Below are 13,620 nucleotides of genomic sequence, written 5' to 3'. Positions count from 1 at the left end.
TAATTATGAATTTACCAGAGAGATTAGAATGACCCAAAGCAAATTAATACATACTTTTTTCTTCATAACTTTCTATAAAAACATTTTCACTATTCTGCTTCACTACAGAAAACAAAAGATCTTAAAAGCCACTGATTTGAGATAAGATCTCCAGAGTACAAGACTATGATCAAATTTCTAACATTGACATTCTGGTTTTCCTAATTACCAAATGCTTGTGTTGTGTTTTTCTTTCATTTGTATCAACATAAGTCCTAAATATTTGGTCTATGGCTCACTTAACCATAAGATTATTGAATTTGAATAAGGAAATTTTCTTTTTAAAAAAATCACACAAAATATTCAACATTAGCAGGCAGCATGCTGCTGCTGCTGCTGCTAAGTTGCTTCAGTCGTGTCCAACTCTGTGCGACCCCATAGACGGCAGCATAGCCTCATAATAATACCTAGATACCACATGTTTTCTGTACCAGAAAAGTCATTTTTAATACCCATTACAGAAAATCAACCAACTTAGTAAACAAATTTATGCATACAGCCAGGTGGTATTTTTATTCTCCCCATAACAGTACAAAAAGTAAGGTTGTTTGCCTACATTTTCTTTGCTACATTATTAAAAATCACCTTATGCTAAGTAAGGAGAATTCCTACATTTTTGAAGTGCTCATTTATTCAGTAAGAATAAAACTGCAATTTTCTCAGATCAGGTTTTACAAACTCAATCTCCTATACCTGTACTTAAAGACCTTTTAAATCATGCCACAAAGAAATTATTTGGCTATACTGGAATTTTATTTTATTAAAATCAAGTCAAATCCCACTGCAATAAACTCAAAGGTACTGTCCAAATTCCTTTATTGCACTAGAATTTATTGCATTAAATATTATTTGAAATAACTAGGCCACCAACTAAGGCCTGGGAATCACACACAACAATTTTTGATGATATGGGGTTGGCCTATACAACGACTTCAAATGAGCAGAGTCCTCATTGGGAGTATTAGATTTTATGTATTTCTGAAAAAGGGAGGGAGGGAGAAAGAGAAAAGAGAGGAAAAAGAAAAAAAAAGCTTGGTTGCAACTAGAGGAGTAAAGAGAAGTTGAAGCAGTCTTCCGTTTTGATGAAAGGCATTTGCAACATTTTTTTCAATAGGAATTTATACATGTGTTCATAGCAGTTGCTATGACTCAACAGAGGCCAGTATCATGTCAATAATCCATATATTAGGGCAGACTGGCTACCATTTGACCAATCCAGTCTAACCTCTCCCTTGCTAGGCAAAAACAGCAAAAGCAGCCACAAAGTAAAATCGTTTGAATGGGAAGTAGGGGGAGAGGAGACAAATCTTCACACTGGACTTCTGGAACGTCCCCTTCTCTACAGATGTGTCTGCTATAGCAATGAAATCAGGAGGGAGTGCTATCTGGAGCTTTCTTCTTAAATGAGAGGGAAACTCTTCATGAAAAGATCCCCTGATATCAAATGGTATTTCAACTACTACAAACCAAGTATCACAGCCCTCCTTGCTGCTACTGCTGCTAAGCCGCTTCAGTCGTGTCCGACTCTGTGTGACCCCATAGACGGCAGCCCACCAGGCTCCCCCGTCCCTGGGATTCTCCAGGTAAGAACACTGGAGTGGGTTGCCATTTCCTCCTCCAATGCATGAAAGTGAAAAGTGAAAGTGAAGTCACTTAGTCATGTCCAACTTTTATCGACCCCATGGACTGTAGCCTACCAGGCTCCTCCGTCAATGGGATTCTCCAGGCAAGAGTACTGGAGTGGGTTGCCATTACCTTCTCCAATAAAAACCTCTAGTAAAGAGCAAAAGGGCAATGGCATTCGTGTACTCATGCTCAGATAGTGTTCAACTATTTGCAATTAAGTGTGGAAGAAATACGGGAATTTCAACAGCACAGTTTTTAGATCAACCTCTCAGTTTTATGGATATTTTAGCACGTGTCCAATCTTGCAGAACTCCATCTTCCTCTACTTTATTTGTAATATACACTGCTCTTAAACCACTTTAACACATTGTTACTGAGATACTTCTCTTACACAGTACCTACCAAGCAGTAGATCAATATTCTTCACACAGAGAGGCTGATTCCATTGCCACAAAAACCTGTGCAAACAGCCAGATGCTGAACAAAGAGCACAGCTTTCATTCCTAACATGTCTCCACTCCCCTGGGAGGAAATATTTTGCTACGGTGGGCAAGTAGAAGTTGAGAAAGAAATAATGGCATTTAAAATAATTAAGAAGCTTTGATTAGAGAGAAAGTTTGAAGGATATAGCTAAAATAAATTTCACCTACAAGATGCTTATCATTCATCAAACCCATGTGTTCACCTGCAGTCACAATGCTACATTTGATGCTTTACAAACTGCCATGCTGCTGCTGCTGCTAAGTCGCTTCAGTCGTGTCCAACTCTCTATGACCCCATAGACGGCCTCCTACCAGGCTCCCCTGTCCCTGGGATTCTCCAGGCAAGAACACTGGAGTGGGTTGCCATTTCCTTCTCCAATGCATGAGAGTGAAAAGTGAAAGGGAAGTCGCTCAGTCGTGTCCGACTCAGCAACCTCATGGACTATAGCCCACCAGGCTCCTCTGTCCATGGGATATTCCAGGCAAGAGTACTGGAGTCGGGTGCCATTGCCTTCTCCGACAAACTGCCATAACATTAGGTATTTATGTTGCACTTCAACACTTAAGACTAAAATGATACAGAAACAAAATAAAGAATTGGGTGAAAAATGAAGGAGAGGAGAAAACTGAAATATTCTACTGTTCCTTTAAAGCCACTTTCAGTTAACAAAATTTTGTGACTTCAATTTCTTCTTAAATGTACACCAAAAAAACCCTTTATTCACAAGCTTTTCATATGGTTATTTCATTTCTCTCTCCTTCATACTATTGTTATGATCTGAGGCAATAAAACTGAGTTGAAACATAATTAGAAAGGACAGAGATCTGTCTACATGCAGTGAGTGATACTAGCAACTTATGGCACCAGAGGGATTTAACTTTTGTCTAATATCAGTTCTCCCTGTCCTTTCTCACACTACTTACTTCCGATGGATTAGGCTGCAATACATCCTTTCTAGACCAGCTTTAATCATTTTCACAACTATGGCTGCTATGACAACAGGATGCAGCTTATCTGTGCTGTTTTCATTTTCTCCATTTGAGTTGCCATAACAACACAATCATTCTGCCTTTCTCCAGTATGTAACAACTTTCTCTAAGGATTGTATTCTTTTTTTTTTTTAATTTTATTTTATTTTTAAACTTTACATAATTGTATTAGTTTTGCCAAATATCAAATAAGGATTGTATTCTTAAGGACACTGGATTTCCCTATAAAGAAACTAAGCAACAGAATTTACATAAAAATGCTATTTAAACAATAAAACTCCAATTTTAAAACCTTTTGAGGGAAGAGTTATTTTTGATAGGAACTTTCATCATACAAAAAATAAACTTAACCCCCCCTCAAAAAAAAAAAAAACCCCGATACCTGAAACCTGAAATCCAAAAACTATCTACCATTAGCAGTGACTTACTTTTATACAGACTTACCGAAGCAAAAGATAGCAATATCATCATAATTATGAGCTACAGTAAAGTGTCCATTAATACCTGTCCCAAGTAGAACAATCAAGAATGAATACAGTTCTATACTGAATACTTTGCCATAGTAATCCAACATCATTTGTTAGGAATACCAGAGCTGGGAGTAGTGAGCTTTATATTAGGCAAACGCCATTTAAAAATTTAACCTTCAATTCAAGGCTTTCTATGCTAATAGAATCCTGAAGAAGTTCATACAGTTCAAATTCTCTTATAGTATAAATTGTGTATTTATAAAAACTGATATCCATAGAAAAGATCAAAGAAAAGCATTTATTGTTCTAAACAGCAACATAAAAATTTTTTAAAGTATTTTGGCTAGTGGATCACCATATCCATTACTAGGAACATCATGCCAGGACATAAGTGTGTTTTTAAAAAAAAAACTATCAACTGTTACTACTCCTCGTTGTACCAGCATTTGCAATAACAGGACTCTGTATATTCAAAAGGTTATCTTAACTTAATAGATTAAATAACTAAATTCAGATCTTTTAAGTCCTTTGATCAGCTGACTAAGCTACATTAAAATTTTTCACATAGTGGGGATTCCCTGGTGGTTCAGTGGTTCAGACTCTGCACTTCTACTGCAAGGGCACACGTTTGATCCCTGGTTAGGAAACTAAGATTCCCGCAAGCTGTGCAGCAGTGCAACTAAAAAAAAAAAAACTCGCCCATAATATAAATATCCATGAATACATATACATATTTATTGCTTACAAACAAAATATGGAAATATTACTATTTGAGGGGAAAATATGCAAATGTTAGTAAGTTCCCCCTTAGTTCCCTACAGGCATATAAAAGATTATTTATAATATTGTGGTATTTTTACAGGATTGAACTAATTTTCACATATTAGTGTAACGAGACACACTTTAATTTTAATCACAGTTGAGATAATTCAATAAATTTTGTAGTTTGCAGTGAACTGAAAAAGATGATTTATTTAACCAAACCTGAAGATCATAGCATGATTGTTTTCTTAAAATCCACTCTACCAAATTCTGAAATAACAGCTTAACAATTTAGTTTTTAGTCAGTTTTTTTTTAAGACTAAAGAGGAGAGGGTTGGCAAATATAAAGAGCTAAAATAATGACAGAATCAAGATCTTTTCTTTAGAATCTTTTCCACACAGGAAAATGAGAAACCCAAAACAATGATAATTTTTTTTAAAAGCAGCTAGAGCAAAAGGGTGGTTACACTATTTTTAGAGGAGGGATGAGAGAGGGGGAATGGCAACATAAAAGGTATGGACAGAGAAGAAGAGAATCTAGGACCAAATGGATTCCAATCCTGGGCAACCTGGATAGACACTCAAGTGAAAATGAAACCAACAAATGGGCTAAAATCATACACAAAAGCCCATCTCTAACTCTGCTTTCTTCTTTCCATAGTATTGGTTGCTGTTGTTCAGTCACTAAGTCGTGTCTAACTCTTTGTGACCCCAAGGACTACAGCGCTCCAGGTTTCCCTGTCCTTCACTATCTCCTGCAGTTTGCTCAAATTCATATCCACTGAGTCAGTGATGCTGTCTAACCATCTCATCCTCTGCCTCCCACCTCTTCTTTTGCCTTCAATCTTTCCCAGCATCAGGGTTTTTTACAATGAGGCTTCTGTTTGCATTAGGTGGTCAAAGTATAGAGCTTTAGCATCAGTCTTTCCAATGAATATTCAGGGTTGATTTCCTCTGGACTGACTAGTTTGATCTCCCTGCTGTCCAAAGGAATCTCAAGAGTCTTCTCCAGCACCACAGTTAAAAAGCATCAATTCTTCTGTGCTCAGCCTTCCTTATGGTCCAACTCTCATATCTGTTCATGACTACTGGAAAAACTATAGCTTTGACAGTATGAACCTCTGTTGGCAAAGTGACGTCTCTGCTTTTTAAAATGTTGTCGAGGTTTGTCATAGCTTTCCTTCCAAGGAACAAGCATCTTTTAATTTCATGGCTGAAGTCACCGTCCACAGTGATTTTAGAGTCTAAGAAAATAAAATCTGTCACTGCTTCCACTTTTTCCCCTTCTATTTGCCACAAAATGATGGGACTGGATGCCATGATCTTAGTTTTTTTAATGTTGAGTTTTAAGCCAACTTTTTTCCACTCCCTTCTTTTACCTTCATCAAGAGGCTCTTTTTTCCTCTTCACTTTATGCCATTAGAGAGGTATCAAATCTGCATATCTGAGGTTGTTGATATTTCTCCCAGCAATCTTGATTCCAGTTTGTGATTCATTCAGCCCAGCATTAGGGAACCTCGAGAAAATGCTCCTTTCTAAGGCCTGAAAAGGTGAAAGTGAAGTCACTGAGTCATGTCCGACTCCTTGCGACCCCATGGACTGTAGCCTACCAGGCTCCTTTCCAGGCAAGAATACTGGAGTGGGTTGCCATTTCCTTCTCCAGGAGAACTTCCCGACCCAGGGATTGAACCTGGGTCTCCTGCATTGTAGACAGACACTTTACCATCTGAGCCACCAGGGAAGATCTTCTAAGGCTTAAACTCCCAAGAAATTGCTACCTTGCAATGACTCCTCAATTAGCTGAAGCCACTAGGTCCTAGGCTGTAAGCAAGATGATATAATTTTATTATAGAGCAAAATGTGAATTTAGGAGCTAATGCTGTTGGAATCATGGAATCTTGAGACTGAATTTTTGTGATGCCCTTTGTTGACAGGACTGGTGAATTACCGGTGCATGTGTGGCCTAGCATTCTTGTTAACAGCTATGAGTCATCCAGAATACCCTTCAAAAGAGAGCCTCTGGCCTCATCATCAGGACAGTCTGTTGTGAGCCGACATGCACTCAGATCTATGCTATTGATGTCACATCTGCTGGAACTCACTGGTGGAACTACTATTCCTGCCCTCATCTGACATGTTTAGCCACACACTCCATTAGGGACTTGCAGGCTACTGGAACAAGCCCCTACCAACTCTTCTCAAGAGTATGTTACATCCTGTCCAAAATGATTGATTTTTAGGGTAAGAGTTTTATATATACACAAGAGAATTAAATGTACTTCTACACTCCAAGGTATAATGTACTAATTTTTAAAGATTGATTATATCAGTCATTGGTAATTAGATATGAAAGTTCCAATTACCAAAACTTTAAAATAATTTTATTGCTATTTGAACCATTTCAAGTTGAAAGAAAACATTATAAAAAAAAAAGTTATCAAAGAATCACTTTCTTTAGTAAGAAATTATAATGTATCTTTAGTCATCAATCTCCACCTCTAGCCCTACAAGAATATTAATTTTCCACAGAGAACTGACATGGAACTATTTGCCAACTAAACAATCCATACTTTATAAAGCCTTTAATTTAGCTACTAAAACCTTGGGATAAAGGAAGACCTAGGTATGGATTCCAGGGCATACATTTAGTTTTAGAAAAATATGATATACAGTATAAGAAGTCTGCACTACACTGGCTATGCTTGTTTTAAAGATTAGTTTTCTTATGTAGATGCCTTTCAATGATGTATGAAATCTGAAGAGAATGTGAAAAAAAGGCAAAGAACTCAATTCTACCAAAGGGCATCTTACTCCTATGTTAGACCAGTTGGTTTCCAAAGTGGGATGTAGGTATTACGCCAGGAGGTAGGTAAGATGATCCTTTGGAATGCCAGGAAAAAAATTAAACTTTTATTAAAATTAATTTCAAAAAGAAATTAATGTTTTCTGATTTTTATAATATAGATAAACACTGGTTCCCTCATTAAAAAACAAGTTCATTTCTATCTTTTTTTTAGATTCCACATATAAGTGGTATCATATATCTATCTTTCTCTGACTTACTTAGTATGGTAATTCCCAGGTCTATCCTTGCTGCAAATGGCATTATTTCCTTCTTTTAGTGGCTCATATTCCATTGCATATGTGTACCACATCTTCTGTATCCATGCATCTGTTGATGGACATTTAGGCTGCTTCCATGTCTTGGCTATTGTAAACACTGCTGCAATGGTACATTCCATGTATCCTTTTGGACCATGTTTTTCTCTGGATAAATGCCCAGGAGTGGGATTGCTGGATCATGTGGTAGCTCTATTCTTAGTTTTTTAAGGAACTCCATATTCTTCTCCATAGTGGCTGTACCAGTTTACATTCCCACCAACAATGTAGGAGGGTTCCTTTTTCTCCACACCCTCTACAGCATTTACTTTGGTAGATTTTTAAAATATGTATTTATTTGGCTGTGCCAGGTCTCAGGTGTGGCATGGGGATCTTTAATCTCTAGTTGCAGCATGAGGGATCTTTTAGGCATGCAGGATCTTTTAGCTGTGGCATGCAGGATCTAGTTCCCTAATCAGAGACTGAACCTGGGACCCCTGAATTGGGAGCGCTGAGTCTTAGCCAGTAGACCACCAGGGAAGTCCCTTGTTTGTAAGTTTTTTGATGATGACTATTCTGACTGTTGTGAGGTGATATCTCAATGTAGTTGTGATTTGCACTTCTCTAATAATTAGTGATGTTGAGCATCTTTTCATGTGCCTCTTGGCCATCTGCTTTGGAGAAATGTCTATTTAGGTCTTCTGCTCATTTTTTCATTGGGTTGTTTATTTTCTGGATATTGAGCTGCATGAGCTGTTTGTAAATTCTGAAGACTAATCTCCTATCAGTTGCATCATTTGAGACTATCTTCTCCCATTCTGTGGGTTGTCTTTTGTTAGTAGTTTCCTTTGCTGTGTAAAAGCTTTTAAGTTTAACTAGGTCTCATTTGTTAATCTTTATTTTTATTTAAACTACTCTGGGAGATGGATCAAAAAAGATATTGCTGTGATTTATGTCAAAGAGTGTTCTGCTTATGTTTTCCCCTAAGAGTTTTATAGTATCCAGTCATATGTAGGTCTTTAATCCATTTTGAGTTAATTTTTGTGTATGGTGTTAAAGAATAACTCCCAAGACTGAACCAGGACAAAATAGAAAATATGAACAGACCAATCATAAGTACTGAAATTGAAACTGTGATTAAAAAACCCCCAACAAACAAAAGTCCAGGACCAGATGGCTTCACAGGCGAATTCTATCAAACACTTAGAGAAGAGTCAACACCTATCCTTCTGAAACTACTCCAAAAAAGTACAGAGGAAGGAAAAGTCCTAAACTCATTCTATGAGGATACCATCACTATGATACAAAAGTCAGACAAAGATACCACACAAAAAAGAAAACTACAGGCCAATATCACTGATGAACATGCAAAAATCCTCAACAAAATACGAGCAATCCAAATTCAACAATACATTAAAAGGATCATACAGGTGGGATTTATCCCAGGAATGCAAGAATTTTTCAATATTCACACATCAGTGTGATACACCACATCAACAAACTGAAGAATAAAAACCATATGATCATTTCAAAATTCAACACCCATTTATGATACAAACTCTCCAGCAAGTAGGCATAGAGGGAACATACCTCAACATAACAAAAGCCACATAAGACAAATGTATAGCTAACATCAAACTCAATGGTGAAAAACTGAAAGCATTTTCTTTCTCTAATTCAGGAAAAAGATAAGGATACCCACTCTGGCTACTTTTATTCAACATAGTTTTGGAAGTTACAGCCACAGCAATCAGAGAAGGAAAACATAGAAAAGGAATCCAAATTTGAAAAGAATAAGTAAAACTGATGACATGATATACACAGAAAATCCTAAAGATGGTACCAGAAAACTACTAGAGCTCATCAATGAATCTGCAAGTTGTAGGATACAAAATTAATACACAGGAATCTGTTGCATTCCTATATACTAACAACAGAAACAGAAATTAAAGAAGCAATCCCATTTACCACTGCATCAAAAAGAATAAAATACCAAGGAATAAACCTACCAAATGAGACTAAGAAATTCCCTGGTGACTCAGCGGTAAAGAATATGCCTATCAATACAAGAGACTGAGGTTCGATCCCTGGAGAAAATCCCCTGGAAAAGGAAATGGCAACTCACTCTATTATTCTTGCCTGGGAAATCCCATGGACAGAGGAGCCTGGCGGACTACAGTCCATGGGGTCTCAAGAGTTGGACACGACATGGTGACTCAATAACAACAACAAGGAAACAAGAGACTTGTATTCCGAAAACTGCAAGATGCTAATGAAAGAAATCGAAGATGATATAAACAGATGGGGAAGATATACCATATTCTTGGATTAAAAGAATCTACATGGTTAAAATGACTATACTACCCAAGGCAATCTATAAATTCAACGCAATGTCCTTATCAAATTACCAATGGCACTGTTCACAGAACTAAATCAAAAAATCTTAAAATTTGTATGTAGACACTATAGACCTCAAACTGACTTGATGAAGTAGGATGTGTGATTTATCATTACCCTCATTTTACAAGGTGAGAAATAGGAAGAAAGTGCAGACAAGAAACAGAACTAAAGGCTAAAAAAACTCCAGCATTTGTCTAAGAATCAAATGCTTATTAAATTATCTGGCTCAAGAGAGTGCTCTTTCATTATACACTACTTACTGCCTCTTAACATTAAAAACAAAAAAAAAAACATAAAAAAACAGAAACCAAAATCATTTTCCCTAGCCAAAGGTTTTCAAATTTTAGTATTTAATCCATGGTAGGTGTCTTCTTGGTGGGTCCTAGAAAAACTCTTTAAAGTATCTAATTTAAACTAATCTCCAAGAAATAAGAAAAAGTGGTGGCCTCTGGGGAGGGAAAATAAATGCTAAAAAGACGGATAAAAGAGATTTCTTTATATATACCCTTTTGTATTTTTTTAAACTTTGTACTGTGCTACATGTTTTACATATTCAAAAACAAATACTTTAAAAATAACCCCATGTTTTGATTTCTATCAAGAGTTAAATACTATATATCAAGGCTTATTATAGAGCTATGTGACTAAGGCTGCATGGTACTGATACAGGGATAAAGAGAACAATATACAGAATAATGTACCCAAAATCAAACCAACGCACGTAAGGACAGGATTTATGATGGAGGCAGCCCTGCAGATCAGAGAAGAATACATAATCTTTCAGTAGATGATGCTGGGGGACACTGGAAGTCCATACGGAAAAAAATGAAATGAAATTCCATCCTCACAAACACAAAAATCAATCCTAAAGTGAGGGAGACTAACATTCTAAAATGTAAAAGGCAAAACAATCAAGCTTCTAGTGGAAAACATGAGACTATTTTCATAAACTTAGGACAGAAAAGGCTTTCTTAAAAAAAGTCATTGGAATATTGAATATTCATTGGAAGGACTGATACTGCAGCTGAAGCTCCAATACTTTAGCCACCTGATGTGAAGAGCCAACTCACTGGAAAAGACCCTGATGCTGGGAAAGATTGAGGGCAGGAAGAGAAGGGAGCAATAGAGGATGAGATAGTTGGATGGCATCATCGACTAAATGGACATGAGTGTGAGCAAACTCTGGAAGATAGTGAAGGACCCCCTGGTGTCCATGGGGTCACAAAGAGTTGGACACAACTGAGCAACTGAACAACAACAAAGTCATAGATTAAACACACAAACACACTTCAATTTATCTATCAATCACATCAAATGGAAGAAACATAAGCTCAGCCACAAACAAAACAAAGAGTCAAAAGAGTACCAACTGGGGTTTGAATAGGGAAATGTGGGCTCTAGTCAACTGTAACCTTGAACAAGTTACATGACCTCTTTTAGTCTCAGTTTGCTCATTTATAAAAGCAAGAAGTCAGACTACAATCCAAACAAGGTCTTTTGCCCAAAGTGTATGACTACTAAAGTGACTGCAAACCACTGTTTCTTGAATGAGCTAAGTAGGCAGACAGATATCTGGTGTTGATACTTAAAAGGATGAAGAAAAAGGGAAAATGATATTTCCCAGCCCTCTGAGAACTGCAGAGTATAAATAACTAAACATGCTGACAGTGTTTAAGGTCCACCTTGATAGAAAAGAGTGTATTCCAAATCTACATGTAACGTGCACTTTCTAGGGCACACTGACCTTGCTGGGAATTTGCTTGGTCATGATATTTCTTTAAGAAAACTGATAAAAGTAGAAAGAGCCTGGGAACATCAGTAGGATAGCAATTAAAAGATTTAAGTATATCTATCCATATATCCTTGACAGGTAAAATTCCATCATCATAGACAAGGATAAATTGTCACTGCTTGTCTGGGTGGTTGGGGGAATAAGAAAATTAAGAACAGGAAATTCCAGTAGGATTTTTGATAACCACCAGTCAAGTCATTTCTGTACCATTTTTCCTAACACTACCAAATACTATACTCGATATTTCATTAGCTTCTCAAAATGACATTTTATGATGAAGCTCAGACCTGACAGTCACATCCTTATTAAAAGTCACAACTAGTTATGTTTAAATGATAATCAACAACAAATTTTAAATTAAAATACATTATGTAAAAATTAAAATAAGTCTAGATCAGGACACATGGATAGGATTCAAGGATGTCTGAACCTCTTGAAATCATGTAGAAAAGGTATATACATGTGTATGTCCAGGGGACTATCTCATGACATACAAAAGATTTTCAGTGAGATCCATGAACAAGAAAAGTTATGAAGCTTTCAGTCATATGACCCCTCCAGACACAAAGCCCACACAAATTTAGTGATATCTCAGCTAAAGCAAATAACTGAGCCACTTATTAAAAAGTAGAACTTTGCCTCCTTCTGACTGATGGCATTTTTTCTTAATCAAAGTTTAATAAAAGTCTCACTTTAAAATAAAAATATTTTAACTTAATGGCCTCAATTAAGCAGTTAAAAATTCAGTTCAATAGTGCCTTCCAATTTTAAAACTCAAATGTTAACTACAATATATTCTATTTCTCAATACAAAAGAGAATTTTTCTTCTTTACTCTTTTACACCAGGAATCACTCTTTCAAGATTCTGGGCACATTTTCACATCAACTGAAAATAAGATCTCACTCTTTCTAACCAGTTTACATAATTAATTAGAATTGTTAGTCCAAATTCATCAACCCTTCAGTTTTCGAAAAAAACTACTAGTCAAATCCTAATCTGGCCAAAGTTTGTTGACTGATTCCTACTCCTTCTTCATAAGCACATACTGAAAACACACACACACACACACACACAAAACATACTAATAAGAACTATAATTTACTACCAACTACTCATAAGAAATTATAGCTCTGCTGACTGGCAAGTAATTTGCAAAAGCAGATCAGTTTAGCTGCACATCTACCTGCATGTACTAGCACTAATCAGGGCGTGAAATTAAACTTTTTATTTGGAAGGAAATAACTGCTTCAAGGCTGTGATTTAGTCTGGGAAGCAAATATTAAGGTCATCCTTTTATTAAGCTGACGTTTATAGTATTTCTAATAGGGGAAGAAAGGGAGGAGGACCATCTGGCCAAATTCTGTAGAAGCAACACTATCTCTATGACATACGAATGTGCCACTTGCTTTACTAATTGCACAGACTTAACAGGACCAAGTTGATGAAACGTATGGAGGGATCACTTGAGTCCTGAAAGCCCAAAATGACCATGATGGACATTTCATTCAGTCAGAACTAAGGAATCAGCGTTTCATTAAGTGAAGTGAAGAAAATTCCTACAAACATAAATGCCACAGTAAGTTTTAAAACAGCCTATAGCCATTTTCATTATAACACAATTTTGGATAAGTCAGATTAATGAGATCCTATTCAGTAAGATCACACTAGGACCACAGCCTTGTCTAACTCAATGAAGCCATGCCTGTGGGGCAACCCAATATGGGCGGGTCATGGTGGAGAGATCTGACAGAACGTGGTCCACTGGAGAAGGGAATGGCAAACCACTTCAGTATTCTTGCCTTGAGAACCCCATGAACAGTATGAAAAGGCAAAACGATAGGATACTGAAAGACAAACTCCCCAGGTCAGTAGGTGCCCAATATGCTACTGGAGATCAGTGGAGAAATAACTCCAGAAAGAATGAAGGGATGGAGCCAAAGCAAAAAGAATACCCAGCT

General features: G+C 36.8%; 1 protein-coding gene across 29 annotated transcripts in view; it reads right to left on the bottom strand.

Annotated features, from left to right (window-relative positions):
- Positions 1-13,620, bottom strand: part of BTRC (beta-transducin repeat containing E3 ubiquitin protein ligase) — a 170,371-nt gene that overhangs the window by 128,245 nt on the left and 28,506 nt on the right. For 2 of the 29 annotated variants that reach the window (XM_086377321.1, XM_086377332.1), the window contains exon 2: positions 5,749-5,911. The exons of the other annotated variants lie outside the window; for them this stretch is intronic. In XM_086377321.1, the coding sequence (XP_086233447.1) occupies positions 5,749-5,754 (6 nt within the window). In that variant the 5' untranslated portion in view covers positions 5,755-5,911. The remainder of the gene's footprint in view (positions 1-5,748; positions 5,912-13,620) is intronic. 29 annotated transcript variants of the gene reach the window in all.

This window comes from Bos grunniens, chromosome 26 (assembly GCF_055505025.1).
Source record: "Bos grunniens cultivar Pamir isolate PY7600 chromosome 26, Bosgru_T2T1.0, whole genome shotgun sequence".
Classification (NCBI taxonomy): Eukaryota; Metazoa; Chordata; class Mammalia; order Artiodactyla; family Bovidae; genus Bos; species Bos grunniens.
This window is presented reverse-complemented; position numbering and strand designations above follow the sequence as displayed.